Source organism: Anguilla rostrata, chromosome 8, assembly GCF_018555375.3.
Source record: "Anguilla rostrata isolate EN2019 chromosome 8, ASM1855537v3, whole genome shotgun sequence".
In the NCBI taxonomy this organism is placed as follows: Eukaryota; Metazoa; Chordata; class Actinopteri; order Anguilliformes; family Anguillidae; genus Anguilla; species Anguilla rostrata.
The window spans coordinates 55,920,684-55,937,237 of record NC_057940.1 but is presented as its reverse complement, the minus strand read 5'-3'; the positions used below and the strand labels follow the sequence as shown (position 1 = coordinate 55,937,237).

Genomic DNA, 16,554 nt, shown 5'->3' with positions numbered 1-16,554 from the left:
CCAGTGTCGTTTCTTGTTGTTGTTATTAATATTCTGTGGAGCGGTCTGCGTCTTTCCAGGATGATTTCACGAAATTGTATTTTCCTATAAACTCCCAATAACAGGGAGCTTTAAAGCACAATGCTTAGATACATCTCCGCCGTGGGGTGCAAACGCCGCGGCAATCCTAAATCACTTTAATAGTCCTTATCCACCTTAACGTAGAACCACTTACAAATCACATTACCACCCCTCATCCACTAATTTATGTTACCAATCACAATCCCGAGCAGGTTTGGTACCTGAATTAATATTCGGGAGCTCAACCGTGTCAGAAAGCAACATGCCATCTTTGTAACCTAGGATAATACTCAACTTCAGCAACATGGATGTCTGTGTTTTATGCGACGTAGGGTGCGATTTCGCCAGCTTTGGCTCAGACGGATGACACGAGCATCTGTACAACATCTGGGCATCTGGACCCGGAAATGACGCAGAGCGTCTTCTATTCCAGGAAGGATATCGGGATCGACACCTGCGTCAACGGGGAGATAATTCTGCAGTATATAGCCTGCATACATTTGTTGCTTATGTGAAACAGGTAATTAATTGGTGACGGTTTTTTTGGGAGTATATGCGTGTGCTTGCTGTAAACACAGATTTTACGATGTCGTGATCTCCCATCATAACGCAGGTAGCTAGCCAACTAGCCATAGCTATCCAGGTACCCTTGAGCCGAGGATGCTGCTTGCTATGATAGCTCGGCAACGTTAACGTACATAGCTCGCAGCCGGTGTAGCAACTTAAGCAGCTAGCTATATTGCTACAGCTATATTTCTACATTATGATCATTGGGATGAACCGTCTTGGGTCTACATTGTCGCATTTGCGCCAGTCCGGCATCAACGCAGAAGCGTTACCGATAGTTATCTATAATGTATGTGCCTTGTTCTTATTTGTTTATTTCAGTGTTAGAATAAGTAACGTTAGCTGGACATTGACATTGTGTCACAGTCAAATTGCGCTGAAAAAAAGATTAATCTCTCACATCCAATGCCATTTTAATCGAATGGCTTGCTTGCGCGCCGACGCTACATTGCAAATAGTCATTAACATGTTTGGGTTATGACAATAATAGCGCGATCAGTGTGTAAATCAGGCTTCCAGACTGATAAAAGTTGCAAACGTGTTTTGCCAATGACGAAGCATGAAAGTAGGATGCCCTGCCATTCTATTATGGAGATGCATATTGCACCTGTTCGATTTTGTGGCCATATTGAAAATATTTGTTCGCTTCTTCCCTATCTTTCGATATTGACGTTAACTATGGCAATGACACATCATGCCAACCTGGCCATGAAAACCTCTACGGTTGAACTGACACTAGCGCACACACACCTGACACTAGGTATCGGGAAATATTACCAATACCAGAGAATCAATAACACACATTACTGTGTGATCCTTTAACAAGAACATTCGTGCCGTGGTGTGTTTATCCTACGTATGAAGCGCTCGCGCCCACTTCGGTTTATTACCATGGCAACAAATCCATTCCAACTCGAAGCGGTTACTTGAGTTTACTGGAGGTGATTCACTCCAGCGCTGTGGCAATGCCAAACTTCCTCTTAGAACACTTACATGTTAAGCTCTGGTAACTAATTTCCCATGCAAAGTTACCCCTCATCGACAACAAGACTTCTAAAATACAATTACCTTGAATTCACTTGACCATTACCTACCTTTGCGTATGTACAATCGCGGTTGTTTTGTATTTATTTATTGTTTGGAGCAGTGGACGCATATGGTACCACGTTGCAAGCATCAAGCATGTTGAGTGAATATAACCTCTGAAACCGGCATACGTTTCCCACTTGCGCGTGAAAGGCTGGGATGACGCATATATTCAACATTCCCGGCGTGCCGTAAGACTCCTGCGCAGAGACAGAAATGGCCCTCGTGCTCTTCCGCATGTTACAGGATGCGCTCCTGTTCTTCCTCTTTACTCCAGGAGTCTGGTCTAGAACCCTCCCCTTCTCTCGTGGATAGGTGCTGTGCCATCCCTTTCCATGATCTTCAACACCTGTGTCCTGCACAGACCATTTGGCCATCTCCAGTGTCTGTCCGTCTTCAGAACATCTGTTTTAAAGCTGATCTTATCCTGGTGCACATAGCTGGAGCTGAATATCTGGTCAGAGTATCTGTGTTTAAACCAAAAAGAAGATCCCATCTCTCCTCATGTCATTTTTCAGTTTCATTTTAACCAGTCAAGCCAATGAGTGATCAGTATGCTTTAAACCAGGCTAACCAATGAGTAATCAGCAACCTTTAAACCAGCCTTTAACCAATCAGTGATCAGTATCCTTTAAACCAGTCGAACCCGTCAGTGATCAGTATCCTGTAAACCATTTGAACCAATCGGTGATCAGCACCTTTTAATCCAGTCGAACCAAACAGAGGTTAGTATCCTTTAAACCAGCTTTCAACCAATCAGTGATCAGTATCCTTTAAACCAGCCTTCAACTAATCAGTGATCAGTATCCTTTAAACCAGTCAAACCAATCAGTGATCAGTACTGACTGTACCTTTAGATTTTTGTAATTTGCACCCCCCCTCGCCCAACAGGAGCACAGCCTGCTGATCCAGGGATGGCTCTGTTCCAGGAGGGGGCGTCGGCCAGCAACGCCATGGAAACGTCGAACTTTGCTCATGTGATCTTCCAGAACGTGGGCAAGAGCTTCCCGCCCAACACAGAGCTGGAGTGCCGGTACACCCTCACACCCTTCTTCACCCCACACCACCGGGACTGGGTCGGCATCTTCAAGGCAAGAGAGGAACAGGAGTTCCCTTTTACCCTGTGTGTGTGTGTGTGCGTGTTTGTTAGTGCATGTGTGTGAGTATGTGTGTGCGCGTGTGCGGTTCCTGTGTGTGTGTGTGTGTGTGTGCATGTGTGTACGTGTGCATATGTGCGCACCAGTGTGTGTGTGTGTGTGTGTTTGGAGAACACCTGGGAGGTGGAATTCAAGCATGTAAAGCTATGCTCGGTGACACTGGGGCCAGGGGGAGTTCCCAGCATGCCGTGCACTATGACTCAGCCCTATCTGCACATTTTATAATGTGTTGCAGCGCCCTCTGGTGCTCTCTACTGTCATTACCACTGCAGGCTGGAGCCTGGCTTAGTGTGCAGCCTCCCCTCCAGTCTCTTCACCACGGTTAGCACATCCCTACAGAGCTGTTAGCACAGCCTCATTAGCATGTTAGCACATCTCTACAGAGCTGTTAGCACAGCCTCATTAGCACGTTAGCACATCTCTACAGAGCTGTTAGCACAGCCTCATTAGCATGTTAGCACATCTCTACAGTGTTTTTAGCACAGCCTCATTACTAGCACAGCCTCATTAGCACATTAGCACATCTCTACAGAGCTGTTAGCACAGCCTCATTAGCATGTTAGCACATCTCTACAGTGTTTTTAGCACAGCCTCATTACTACCACAGCCTCATTAGCACGTTAGCACATCTCTACAGAGCTGTTAGCACAGCCTCATTACTAGCACAGCCTCATTAGCCCGTTAGCACATCTCTACAGTGTTTTTAGCACAGCCTCATTACTAGCACAGCCTCATTAGCACATTAGCACATCTCTACAGAGCTGTTAGCACAGCCTCATTAGCATGTTAGCACATCTCTACAGTGTTTTTAGCACAGCCTCATTACTAGCACAGCCTCATTAGCATGTTAGCACATCTCTACAGTGTTTTTAGCACAGCCTCATTACTAGCACAGCCTCATTAGCACGTTAGCACCATTTCTACAGTTCTGTTAGCACAGCCTCATTAGCCCGTTAGCACATCTCTACAGTGCTGTTAGCACAGCCTCATTACTAATACAGACTCATTAGCACGTTAGCAGTCTCTACAATACAGTTAGCTCAATCTCTACAGCGCTGTTAGCACAATCTTGCACGTGCGTGAGTGCGAGCATGCGTGTGCGTGCGAGCGTGAGTGTGAGCGAGCGTGCACGCGCATGCGGTTTGTTTGATGAGCTGCAGCGGGAGCTGAGCCAAGCTGGGCGTGGTGGGGCGTCGCCGGCGGGCTACCTGTGGGTGTGGCCGCAGCGCTGTCCCAGAAAGCCGAGCGAGGGGTATAATTACGCTGTCATCGGCATCCCAGGAACGTCGGGAATGCCGCGATTGACGAACGCAGTGCTGGCATGCGGCAGCACGCAGGCCGAGACTCCGCCCACAACACCCTCACCTGCAAACCGGCGCCTTCCGAGCCATTCATTGGGGTGCAATGTTGAGCCTCGCGGCCTCGGATCGAATCCAGACTGCGTCTGTGCCGCCTGGGACGGGTCAGTCAGATAGGGTTCCGTCTGCATCGCTGTTTAGCATGTAGTCTTACCCGGTTACTGTGTGAGGAAAACCTAACGTTCACATAACGCTGATCCAGCGGAATGTTTTTCAACTGTGCAGTACTGAGGCTGTAGCTCTATAGTCTCTTTATGAAACCTTCCTGGCTTCCTGTCAGCACAGTGAACAGTCTGATTTCATTTGGGGGGTGTGATAAGGGGCACACTTCCGTAAACCGCCCTACAAAAAAAAAAAAACAATATACAGACCACCCAATACCCTACCCATGAGCTACAGACTTAACCTACCAGCTCGGGACATGGGTACACGTGTGGGGTTGTGTGTGTGTGTGTGTGTGTGGGATGGGGGGAGGGGGGTTGTGTGTGTGTGCATATGTGGTTATATGTGTGTGTGTGTGTGTGTTTGTGTATGGGTGTGTGTGTGGATGGTGGGTTGTGAGGGTGTGTGTGGTGTGGTGTGTGTGATGGTGTGGTGTGTGTGTGTGTGTGTGTGTGTGTGTCTGCAGTGTAAGGAATGTGTCTGCAGGATGCTGCTTGCTCTCTGACAGGTTTACAGCTGAAGTTTGTGGTTATGGTTGTACCGTCTCTGTTCCCTACTCCTACGGTATCATTACTGAATGTTTTGTTGATGTTTCAGTAACATTTGTTACGTCAGCCATTTTAACGCTGTATTTTGACATTGTGTTGCCTGCAGTTTTACGATGTTGACATTGTGTTAATGTCATGTTAATGCTGCGCTGTGGTAATGTTATGTTAATATTGTTTTGACAGTGTCAATGGTAATATCCTGTGTGCAGGTTGGGTGGAGCACCGCGCGGGATTACTACACCTTCCTGTAGCGCTGATGTTGTTTTATTCCTCCCCTGTGCAGGTTGGGTGGAGCGAACTACCTTGCGCTGATGGGAGTTACCAACACACCTTCCTGTAGCGCTGATGTTGTTTTATTCCTCCTGTGTGCAGGTTGGGTGGAGCACCGCGCGGGATTACTACACCTTCCTGTAGCGCTGATGTTGTTTTATTCCTCCTGTGTGCAGGTTGGGTGGAGCACCGCGCGGGATTACTACACCTTCCAGTGGACCCCTCGTCCTGAGACCCAGGCTGAGGGGGGCTCAGTGCACCAGGCTGTGCTGTTCCAAGGTGTGTGTGTGTGTGTGAGCGTGTGTGTGTGTGTGTGTATGTGTGCGTGTGTGCGCGTGTGTCTGTGTGTGGTGTCTGTGTGTGTGTGTGCGTGTGTGTGTGGGCGTGTGTGTGCGTGTCTGTGTGTGTGTGTGTGCTGTGTGTGTGTGTGAGTGTGTGTGTGTGCGTGTGTGTGTATGTGTGTGCGTGTAAGTGTGTGTGTGTGTGTCTGTGTGTGTGTGTGTGTGTGCATGTCCGTGTGTGCGTGTGTGTGTGTGCGAGAGAGTGTAATTGCGCTCTGTATCCTGCAGGGGGCAGTATCACCCCCTTTGTGCTGACGCTCTCTGTGGCTGCAGGGTACTACCTGCCCAAAGACGACGGCGAGTTCTACCAGTTCTGCTACGTGACGCACAGCGGGGAGGTTCGCGGCGCGAGCACGCCCTTCCTGTTCCGCGCGGCCACGCCCCCCACCGACGACCTGCTGGCCGTGGAGGACGACAGCAACTCAGACATCCTGGTGATCACCTCCAAGACCGACCTGCTGGAGGTACGAGCCCAGCCTGGTCCAATCGACGCCATGGCCCAAGTCATGTGACCGTAGACATGACAGGAAGCAGAGGTCATGTGACTACCTTTAACAATGCTTCAGTCACATGACGTTCCCTAATGAAGCCATAGGGCTCCTTTCAATTTCTTATTTCATCCGTCTTTTGTTTCCTCTGTCCTTCCCATCTTTAAGGACAAAAATTCCTCAAAGGATGCACTCCAAGCTCCTCGCTCCTAACTCCTTCAAGGAGCATTTAACGGGTTGCCATGTCCTAAAAGATGGCGGACCTCGATAGATTTCTGGGTCAGTCAAGGACCAAGGAGACATGGATAAAATAAGCCACTGGAATGAGACCACAGTCACGTGACCTTCCCTAATGAGTCTCAGTCAAAGCCAAGTCCGAATCAGCATGCTTTGCAAGTTGAATAAACTAGAAAGTTAAGCAGGCAAAATGCTCTCTAAATGTAGTGTACTTAAAATCCCAGGATGATATACTTATTGCCACGGTTGGCAGTATATTGGGAGATATTTTCAAGAACACATTGCCCATATATGCGCACTTCGCGCTTTTCCAGATGCTTAGTAAGAGAAGTACATACTTTTGACGGACACATTGGTGCAGATACTGAGGCTGAGATTCAGACTCGGCCCATGTGACCACCCATAAGGAGCGCTACGTTTACCCCCCCTGCAGCAAAGGTTGGAGGAGGCGCAGAAGGAGCAGGCAGAGCTGAGGGAGGAGCTGCACCTCCTGCAGCAGGAGAAGGAGGAGCTGCAGCAGGAGAAGGAGAGACTGCGGAGAGAGCGAGAGGAGGAGAGAGAGACCTGTGCCCGTCTGCGAGCTCAAAACCAGGTGGGGGGGGAGAAGTTGCTGATTTTTTTTTGTTGTGTTTCACACACATGACATCAGAAGTGGGAGGTGGCCTCTGTGTGAAAACACAGGCAGGTATTCAGACATGTCTGCTGCGGTCTCTGATCGCCCCCTAGTGTACATTCCTGCATTGCACCCAGGGAGGGGCCAGTGTGACCCCCCCTCCCCCACTACACCGCACTGCACGTTACCTCAGAACACACCAGGCAGAGAGCTGTCACTCAGCTGCGTAACAGAATATTATCTTTCTGCTTTATGGCCCATAAATTTGTGTTGGGCTACGTTTTTATAAAGATCTTATTGTGCCGAAACAGCCTTTCCAACACGCATCTGTCTATCTGTCTGCCTGTCTGTCTGTCTGTCTGCCTGTTTGCCTGCTCCTCTATGAGCTTGTGTGTCTGTGGGTGTGAGAGGTTGCTCTGCCAAATATACTTACGTCATCTGAACATGTGCAAGACGAAGCAGGCAATAACTATGAGTGCATCTCCCATCCACACACTGGAACAGAGCCTTCACAGCACTGAATGACTGAGTGACCAACTACAGAACTAACGCTGATTGTTTGAATGAGCTTAATTGGTCTAATTGTCTAATTAGTTTATCTAGTTTGATTGACGGTTGCAGGAGCTCCAGAGGTCCTCCCAGACCCTGCAGGAGGAGAAGGAGGAGGCGCAGAGGAGGCAGGAGGAGGCAGCAGCGAGGCTGCGGCAGCTGGAAGAGGATCTGCTGGAGCTCACTCAGAGGGGCCTCCAGAAGGAGACCGAGATAGACTGGTAGGACAATCACCATAGATATCCACCGCCTGGTAGCATGAGTACCATAGATATCCACAGGCTGGTAGGACGAGTACCATAGATATCCACAGCCTGGTAGCAGGACTACCATAAATATCCACAGCCTGGTAGCACGACAACCATAGATATCCACAGGCTGGTAGCACGACTACCATAGATATCCACAGGCTGGTAGCAGCACTACCATAAATATCCACAGAGCCTGCCTGGTAGGACTACCATAGATACTCACAGCCTGTTGGCAGGACTACCATAAAATCCACAAAGCCTGGTTGGGACCAATACTCACTGAGATGATCCATTCAGCCTGGTAGGGCCAAGAATCATACCAGCAGATTTCCTATTCACAAAGCCTGGATGGACAATTACCATAGATATCCTCAGCCTGGTAGCAGGATTAACATAGATGTCCACAGCCTGGTAGCAGGATTACCATTATGCACACAGCCTGGTAGAACTACCATAGATATCATAGCTTGGTAGGAGTACTACCATAGATCTGCAGTGTCTGGTAAGTAAAAGGACTACTGTACATCCTGAGACAGGTTTTGAGCAAAGGCTGAAAAGCTGATTGGTTGATTTATTGATCGATTGATTGGTTGACAGCCTCAGAGACCGTCTGAAGAAGCTGAACGTGGAGAACGATTCCCTGGAGTCGCAGCTGAAGATGGAGAGAGACGAGAGGGAGCTGTGCAAGGTGGGAAACAGTGATGTCACACACAGACACATGACACAGTGACATCACATGTACAGGAACATGATTGGAGGAGATGACCTGCAGGAGGCTGATGCACATGTGTGTGTGTATGTGCGTGCGGCATGTGTGTGTGTGTGTATGTGTGTGTATTTGTGTGTGTGTGTGTGTCGTGATGGTGTGCGTGTGGTGGTGTGTGTGTGTGTGTGTGTGTGTGGCGTGTGTGTTTTGTGTGCGTGCGTGTGTGTGTGTGTGTGTGTGGTGTGTGTGCGTGTGTGTGTGTGGTGTTGTGTCGCTATGTAGATCCAGCTGAGAACGCGGTGCTGGAGTGAATGCTGCGCGGTGGCTGCGGAGTTGCAGATTCAGACTGCCGCTCGGTGGAAGAACAAGCTGAGAGAACGCATTGCCAGCTCCGCCTCCGGAGGATCACTAAGCCATTCCAGCTCGCCTCCCGGTAGCATCACTAACCTCATTTACACAAGCTCCGCCTCCGGTAGCATCACAACCTCATTTACAGCTCCGCCCTCCGGTAAGCATCACTAAACCTCATTTACACAAGCTCCGCCCTCCCGGTAACGCATCACAAATCTCATTTACACAAGCTCCGCCCTCCCGGTAACGCATCACAAACCTCATTTACACAAGCTCCGCCCTCCCGGTAACGCATCACAAACCTCATTTACACAAGCTCCGCCCTCCCGGTAACGCATCACTAACCTCATTTACATAAGCTCCGCCCTTCCGGTAACGCATCACTAACCTCCTTCTCTGCTACTGAAGCTCCGCCCTTCGGGTAAATCATCACAAACCTCATTTACATAAGCTCCGCCCTCCCGGTAATGCATCACAAACCTCCCCCTCTGCTACTGTTTCTGCAGGGGGAGAACGCACAGCTGAAGGAGCAGCTGCGGCAGACGGAGGAGCAGCTGCAGGCCCTGCGTCAGCAGGCGGCCATGTTGGCGTCAGAGCTGCGGGACACGGCGAGCGCGCGGGACCAGACCATGTCCGAGCTGTACCGCGTGCGGCTGGAGGCCGACGCCCTGCGCGCCAACCTGGCCGACGCCCGGGCGGAGTACGCCCGCGTGGAGGAGCAGCTGCAGAGCGTCCGGTCCAGCGCCCAGCAGGAACCGGTACGGAACCAGAACTCAGAGCCCAAAGGTCAAAACCGCCGGCGAGACACACTGAGATTCCTCACCCAGAACCAGAACCAGAAGCAGAACACAGAAAACAAACACCAAAACCGTGCGTGAGACTGCCAACACACGCTGAGATTCCTCACCAGAACCAGAACCAGAACGAGCAAACAAAACCAGAACCAGAACGAGCAAACAAAACCAGAACCAGAACCAGAACAAGCAAACAAAACCAGAACCAGAACCAGAACAAGCAAACAAAACCAGAACCAGAACAAGCAAACAAAACCAGAACCAGAACAAGCAAACAAAACCAGAACCAGAACCAGAACAAGCAAACAAAACCAGAACCAGAACCAGAACAAGCAAACAGAACCACGGATCACCTCATTAGTCTCCCCTTTACTGCAGTTGCTGTTTGCAACACACCGGCATGAGTACTGGCTGAATTTCCGATTTAGCATTCGCGATGAAAGGTCATGTGACAGGAAGCCCGTCCCTCATAACTCCGCCCCTCTGACCAGCTGAGTGACAGACAGCTCTGTGCGATGGGAAGTACAACGTCATGTGTCAATTCTGCTGTTGTCATTTCTTTCTGTCCTTAAAATGTAGTTTCCTTGTAGGGAATTTCCCATTTCTAACACTGTGAAGTCATCAGTGTTATACACAGGAGTAACGAGCACGGTGGACGGCATTATAGGAATTTGACAAATACATTGTAAGCATTGTGCATTACATTAAAAGTCTCTGAAAGCCATTTCTCTGCACTGACATCATGTTAAGTTAAAACTGACCAGTGCTACACAGACTTTCCCTTCCCAGAAAGAGAGTTAATTTGCTGCCGGGTTTGATAGCCAATGCCTAATGAGACCAAGCCGACGTTAGATACGGTGTAATTGCGACGGAAAGTAATCAAGTGTCACTGGCCGTTCCAAGCAGCACAACAGCTTCTAACGTTAGCCACACATCCAGCGAGTCAGCTGGCTAAAATTAATCCAGGCAAAGCCCCGCTATAGGGTGTCGTCCATCGTGACTGAGGCAGACGACTCTTTTACCCGCGTCTTTCAAAGTTTGACTGACAGACTCAGCTGCAGTTATTAATGCTCACAAGCCGGTCCGATATTAAAACACAGCAGCGTAGTTTGCGAGAAACGTTAACCATCACACCTGTTCCTCCCCACTGGAGACAGCTCCAGCGTGTAAACTTACCGCTGGTGTAGCTTCTGATACGCCCGGCGTTAGCAGGACAGAGCAGATAGACTTATGACTGCACGATTTATTCTCGTCATGCGACAGTGAATAAATAATGATAATTTAATAATGAGAATAATGACAGTCTTTTGCAAAATTCTGAACGAGAGCAAGCTCTGATTTTCTGAGAAAATGCCGGAGATGGACGGGAGCGAACGGGCACGTGGATGCTAATTAAACTAAAATAACCGACGGTTACGCTTGTGACTGACAGGGCGCTGCCGCGCGGGAGGCGGAGCTGCAGCAGGAGGGGGAGGAGCTACGGCTGAGGCTGCAGATGGCCGCGGAGCACTATAAGGAGAAGTACAGGGAGTGCCACCGACTGCGAAAACAGCTGGTCCAGCTGCAGGGGGTGAGACAAGCCCCGCCCCCAGAGACAAGCCCCACCCCCAGAGACAAGCCACACCCCCAGAGACAAACCCCGCCCCAGAAACAAAACCCAGAGACAAGCCCCACCCCCAGAGACAAAACCCAGAGATAAGCCACACCCCCAGAGACAAAACCCAGAGATAAGCCCCACCCCCAGAGACAAAACCCAGAGATAAGCCACACCCCCAGAGACAAGCCCCGCCCCCAGTGACAAGCCCGCCCAGAAACAAAACCCAGAGACAAGCCACACCCCCAGAGACAAGCCCCACCCCAGAGACAAAACCCAGAGACAAACCACACCCCAGAGATAAAAACACACACACACAGACAAACCACACCCCCAAAGACAAAACCCCAAGACAAACCACACCCCCAGAGACAAGCCACACCCCCCAGAGTGATTGGCTGTGATTGATTTATTTTCTGACTCCAGGACGCAAAGAAAAGGTCATCAGCAGAGACATCAGCAGCGGAGGCACCGGATTGCACAGAGACTGCAGCGGGTTCCCCTGTGGAGGGTCCTCCTGCAGACGGCGCTCCTGCCGTGGGTTCTCCTCCAACGGGTTCTCCTGCAGATGGCGCTCCTGCTGCGGGTTCTCCTCCAACGGGTTCTCCTGCAGACAGCGCTCCTAGCAGCTCTCCTCAACAGCTCCTCCTGCAGCCAGTGCTCCTGCAGAGGGTGCTCCTGCAGAGGGTGCTCCTGCGGAGGGTGCTCCAGCGGCGGGTTCTCCTGTAGGGACACAGAACTCTGTGGAGGGCAAGGCCCCAGAAAACAGCACTGTGAGTACTGTGTGTGTGAGTGTGTGTGTGTGTGTGTGTGCCTGTGTGCATGCGTGTGTGTGTACTATGACATCAGGAACAGTAAAAGAAGTTGATTTGGTGCCCTCAGCTGATTGGAGGTTGGCAGGAAGTGATGTCATCTCCCTGCCCTTCTCTAAAGTCTCTTCTCTGACCCAGGCGGGGGGGCAGGAGGGCGTGGCCCTGCAAGATGGCCTCACATGCGTGTACACGCAGACAGAGGAGCAGCAGGTGGGTTTCAGAGTCACATGACTGCAGTGCTCCTCAGAGGGGGCGGGGTTTCAGTGTCACATGACTGCAGTGCTTCTCAGAGGGGGCGGGGTTTCAGAGTCACATGACTGCAGTGCTTCTCAGAGGGGGCGGGGTTTCAGTGTCACATGACTGCAGTGCTCTTTAGAGGGGTGGGGTTTCAGAGTCACATGACTGCAGTGCTTCTCAGAGGGGGCGGGGTTTCAGAGTCACATGACTGCAGTGCTTCTCAGAGGGGGCGGGGTTTCAGTGTCAGATGGTGTCCACAGGAGCTGCAGGAAGGTGCACAGAGGGACATGGCCCAGGGTTCGAGGTCAGAGGCAGCCACGCCCATGTTGCTGCTGTACCCGATCCCATACCCACAATGCCCTGCTGAGCTGCAGTTTGGGAATCCGTATTCCAGCCCCCCTCCAGGTCAGCCTCTTCAGCCTCCTCCCCCCATTCATTCACCCATCCTCTCACTGGGTGTGCTACGTGTTGCCATGGTGATCCACCCTGGTCCCTCCCTCCCCCAGGTGCAGCGGGCAGTGAGGTGTCCCCTGGAAGCAGGGCCAGGACCCCCCTCTCAGGCCCCCCGTCCTGGGACAGCCCCGTGGTCTGCATCCAGCCCTCACGCAACCTCAACCCCCCCGATGGCCTGGAGGACCCAGAGCAGCGCAGCGATGTGAGTACCCCAAAACTCACAGACCCCCAAAACTCACACCCCGCAAAACTCACACACCCACAAAACTTACCCCCAAAACTCACACCCGCAAAACTCACCCCCAAAACTCACAGACCCCCAAAACTCACACACCCACAAAACTTACCCCCAAAACTCACACACCCCAAAACTCAACCCACACCCCGCAAAACTCACCCCCAAAACTCACAACCCCGCAAAACTCACACCCCAAAACTCACACCCCCAAAACTCACAGCCCGCAAAACTCACCCCCAAAACTCACAGACCCCCAAAACTCACACCCTGCAAAACTCACCCCAAAAACTCACACACCCCAAAACTCACCCCAAACACTCACCCCAAAACTCACACCCTGCAAAACTCACACACCCCAAAACACCACCCCAAAACTCACAACCCCAAAACACACACCCCAAACACACACACCCCCAAAACTCACACCCTGCAAAACTCACACACCCCAAAAACACACACCCCCAAAACTCACAGACCCCCAAAAACACACACTCCCAAAACACACACACCCCCAAAACTCAGCCCCAAAACACACACACCCGCAGAACTCACACACCCCCAAAACTCGCACACCCCTGAAACTCACCCTCAAAACTCACATACACCCATAAAACTCACACCCCCAAATCTCACTCCCAAAACTCACCTGTCACAGCACCCTAAAACTCACCTGGAGGTAAGCTGTACATGAACCCAAAATGACGGAGGTTTTGTAGCGGATCAGAGAGTGTTTCAGCCTCCCCCCTCTCTCTCTCCCCCAGCAGGGCGGCGATGGTGAGCAGGCAGCAGATTGCCACCCTCCCAGTCCCCTGCACAACAGCACATCCAGCTTCTGCTTTGACTCCAGGTAACACACTTACACACACTCTTTCCCACTTATACACACTTGCATACACTTTTATACACTTACACACACCTATACACACACTTACACATACTTATACACAAGTCTTCTCACACCTACTCACTTATACACACCCTTAAATACTAACTTACACAAACATACACACACGTGTGCACACAAACACATACTTGTATGTATGTTGTATGGTGTATGAGGTATTATATGGTGTATAGTATATGTTGTATGGTATATACTGTATGGTGTATGGTATATGGCGTGTGGTTTATGGCGTATAGTATATATGGTGTGGTGTATGGTATATATTGTATGCTATATGGCGTGTGGTGTTTGGTGTATGGTATATATTGTGTGGAGTATATTGTATAGTATATGGTGTATAGTATATGGTGCATGGTATATGTTGTGTGGTATATATTAATCTGGTACATGGCGTATAGTACATATGGTGTGGTGTATGGTATATGGTGTATAGTATATGTTGTGTGGTGTATATTAATCTGGTATATGGTATATGGCGTATAGTACATATGGTGTGGTGTGTGGTATATGGTGTATAGTATATGTTGTGTGGTATATATTAATCTGGTGTATGGTATATATTGTATGGTGAATGGTATATGGTGTATAGTATATGTTGTGTGGTATATATTAATCTGGTGTATGGTATATATTGTATGGTGAATGGTATATGGTGTATAGTATATGTTGTGTGGTATATATTAATCTGGTGTATGGTATATATGTTGGTTGAAATGGTATATGGTGTATAGTATATGTGTGTGGTATATATTAATCTGGTGTATGGTATATATTGTATGGTGAATGGTATATGGTGATGTATATAGTTGTGTGGTTATGTATATGGCGTGTAGGTTTTGTGCAGTTTTCAGCATGCATAGGCTGCTAGTGTAGGTGTATGGTATATATTGTAAGGTATATGGTGAATGGTATATAGTGTATGGTATATATTGTAAGGTATATGGTGAATGGTATATAGTGTGTGGTATATGTTGTAAGGTATATGGTGAATGGTATATATTGTAAGGTATATGGTGTATGGTGAATGGTATATAGTGTGTGGTATATATTGTAAGGTATATGGTGTATGGTGAATGGTATATAGTGTATGGTATATATTGTAAAGGTATATGGTGAATGGTATATAGTGTATGGTATATATTGTATGGTGAATGGTATATGGTGTGTGGTATATATTGTAAGGTTTAAGGCCTGTGGTGTTTTTCAGCAGCGAGGACATGCATAAGCGCTGCCCGCTCTGTGAGGTGAATGGTATATAGTGTATGGTATATATTGTAAGGTATATGGTGTATGGTGAATGGTATATGGTGTGTGGTATATATTGTAAGGTATATATTGTAAGGTTTAAGGCCTGTGGTGTTTTTCAGCAGCGAGGACATGCATAAGCCCTGCCCGCTCTGTGAGGTGAATGGTATATAGTGTATGGTATATATTGTATGGTGAATGGTATATAGTGTAAGGTATATATTGTAAGGTATATGGTATATGGTGGTGTTTTTGGCAGCGAGGACATGCATAAGCGCTGCCCGCTCTGTGAGGTGGTGTTCCCGCCGCACTACGAGCAGCGGCGTTTCGAGGAGCACGTGGAGAGCCACTGGAAGGTGTGTCCCGTCTGCAGCCAGCAGTTCCCCCTGGACTGCCAGCCGCAGCACTTCCAGAGGCATGTCAACACACACTTCGACGGAAACGTGCTCAACTTCGACTGAGACGGGAGCACAGCGCCGCCCTGCTGGAGCGGAGGAGTCATTACTGTCGGTCTGCAATTCATACTGGCACTGATCTGTGTGTCTGGGTGTGCGTGTGCATTCATATGTGTGTGAGATATGGTAGATGGTCATACGCAGCACTGGATTCTGGGAATGTGTTAAGCGATTCTCTCTTCCTGTCCCTTGACCTTGTTTTCCTCTCTGGGTGAAATGTTACTTGTTCGGTAATCAGTAGTCATGATTATGCACCATAATTATTTTTTAAAAAGATAGAAGCTAAAGTGAATTGCACTGGATGTTAAAGGCGTTATGTATTTAAGTGAAGGACTATAACTTCAGGTATCCTGGGTCCTTGCTTTGTTATTGAGTTATGCATCACACTTTCAGATCTGTCCCACAGTACTTAAGCAAACCCAGGGATTTCAGCCAATCACAGGACATCACAGGGATTTACAACCAATCACAGGACAGGACTGTACAGAGCTGCTGTTCTAGAGTGGAAGGTTTGCAAACAGTGACAGCAGGGGACGATGAGACCCTGGACAGACAAACTAATCATTTTTAATAGTTACACATAAAGGACCAAAGAAAACAAATACTGGTATTCGGCTTGTTTTGTCACCCCTCCTGCTTGCATCCAGTAATTAGATAAAATAAGTGATAGATGGGGTCTTTAAATATCACTCAGTAAGGACGACACACAGTCCCATACCAAAAGGAAACCTAAGTGACTGTTTCCATAACGATTCTAAAAATGTCCCAAAAACATTTTAACAACTTTCTGAAAAACTTTCTACAAAAACGTCCCGGAAAACGATCTTTTAAAAAAAAAATTTTAAAAACACCTTTCAGCATATCCTGCCAGACTTGTGCAAAAACAAAGGCTCTGTGCCACCCAGCCTACGCACGCCTCACCTGTCTGTCCCTCCGTCCGTCCGTCCGTCTGTTCCGCCTCACTGTCCGTCAGTCATTCCTGCCATGCCCGCTGTGCTTGACCATCTCAAAACACCAGGTTTGGGATCCGATTGTGTGCATAAGTAACAGACTTGAATAAATTAAAAAAAAAGGTTAA

The 16,554-nt window shown here is 49.0% G+C and overlaps 1 protein-coding gene across 1 annotated transcript; it reads left to right on the top strand.

The window, feature by feature from the left end:
• The first annotated feature begins 44 nt into the window (after window positions 1-44).
• On the top strand, window positions 45-16,554 carry tax1bp1a (Tax1 (human T-cell leukemia virus type I) binding protein 1a). The gene is made up of 18 exons (XM_064345647.1): window positions 45-580; window positions 2,605-2,804; window positions 5,385-5,487; window positions 5,823-6,013; window positions 6,708-6,866; window positions 7,509-7,657; window positions 8,285-8,375; window positions 8,870-8,901; window positions 9,196-9,208; window positions 9,251-9,502; window positions 10,971-11,108; window positions 11,559-11,718; window positions 11,775-11,905; window positions 12,083-12,154; window positions 12,442-12,586; window positions 12,688-12,836; window positions 13,637-13,719; window positions 15,281-16,554. Exons 2-18 carry the CDS (start codon window positions 2,628-2,630, stop codon window positions 15,480-15,482), a joined length of 2,247 nt encoding a protein of 748 aa, XP_064201717.1. The 5' UTR covers window positions 45-580; window positions 2,605-2,627; the 3' UTR covers window positions 15,483-16,554.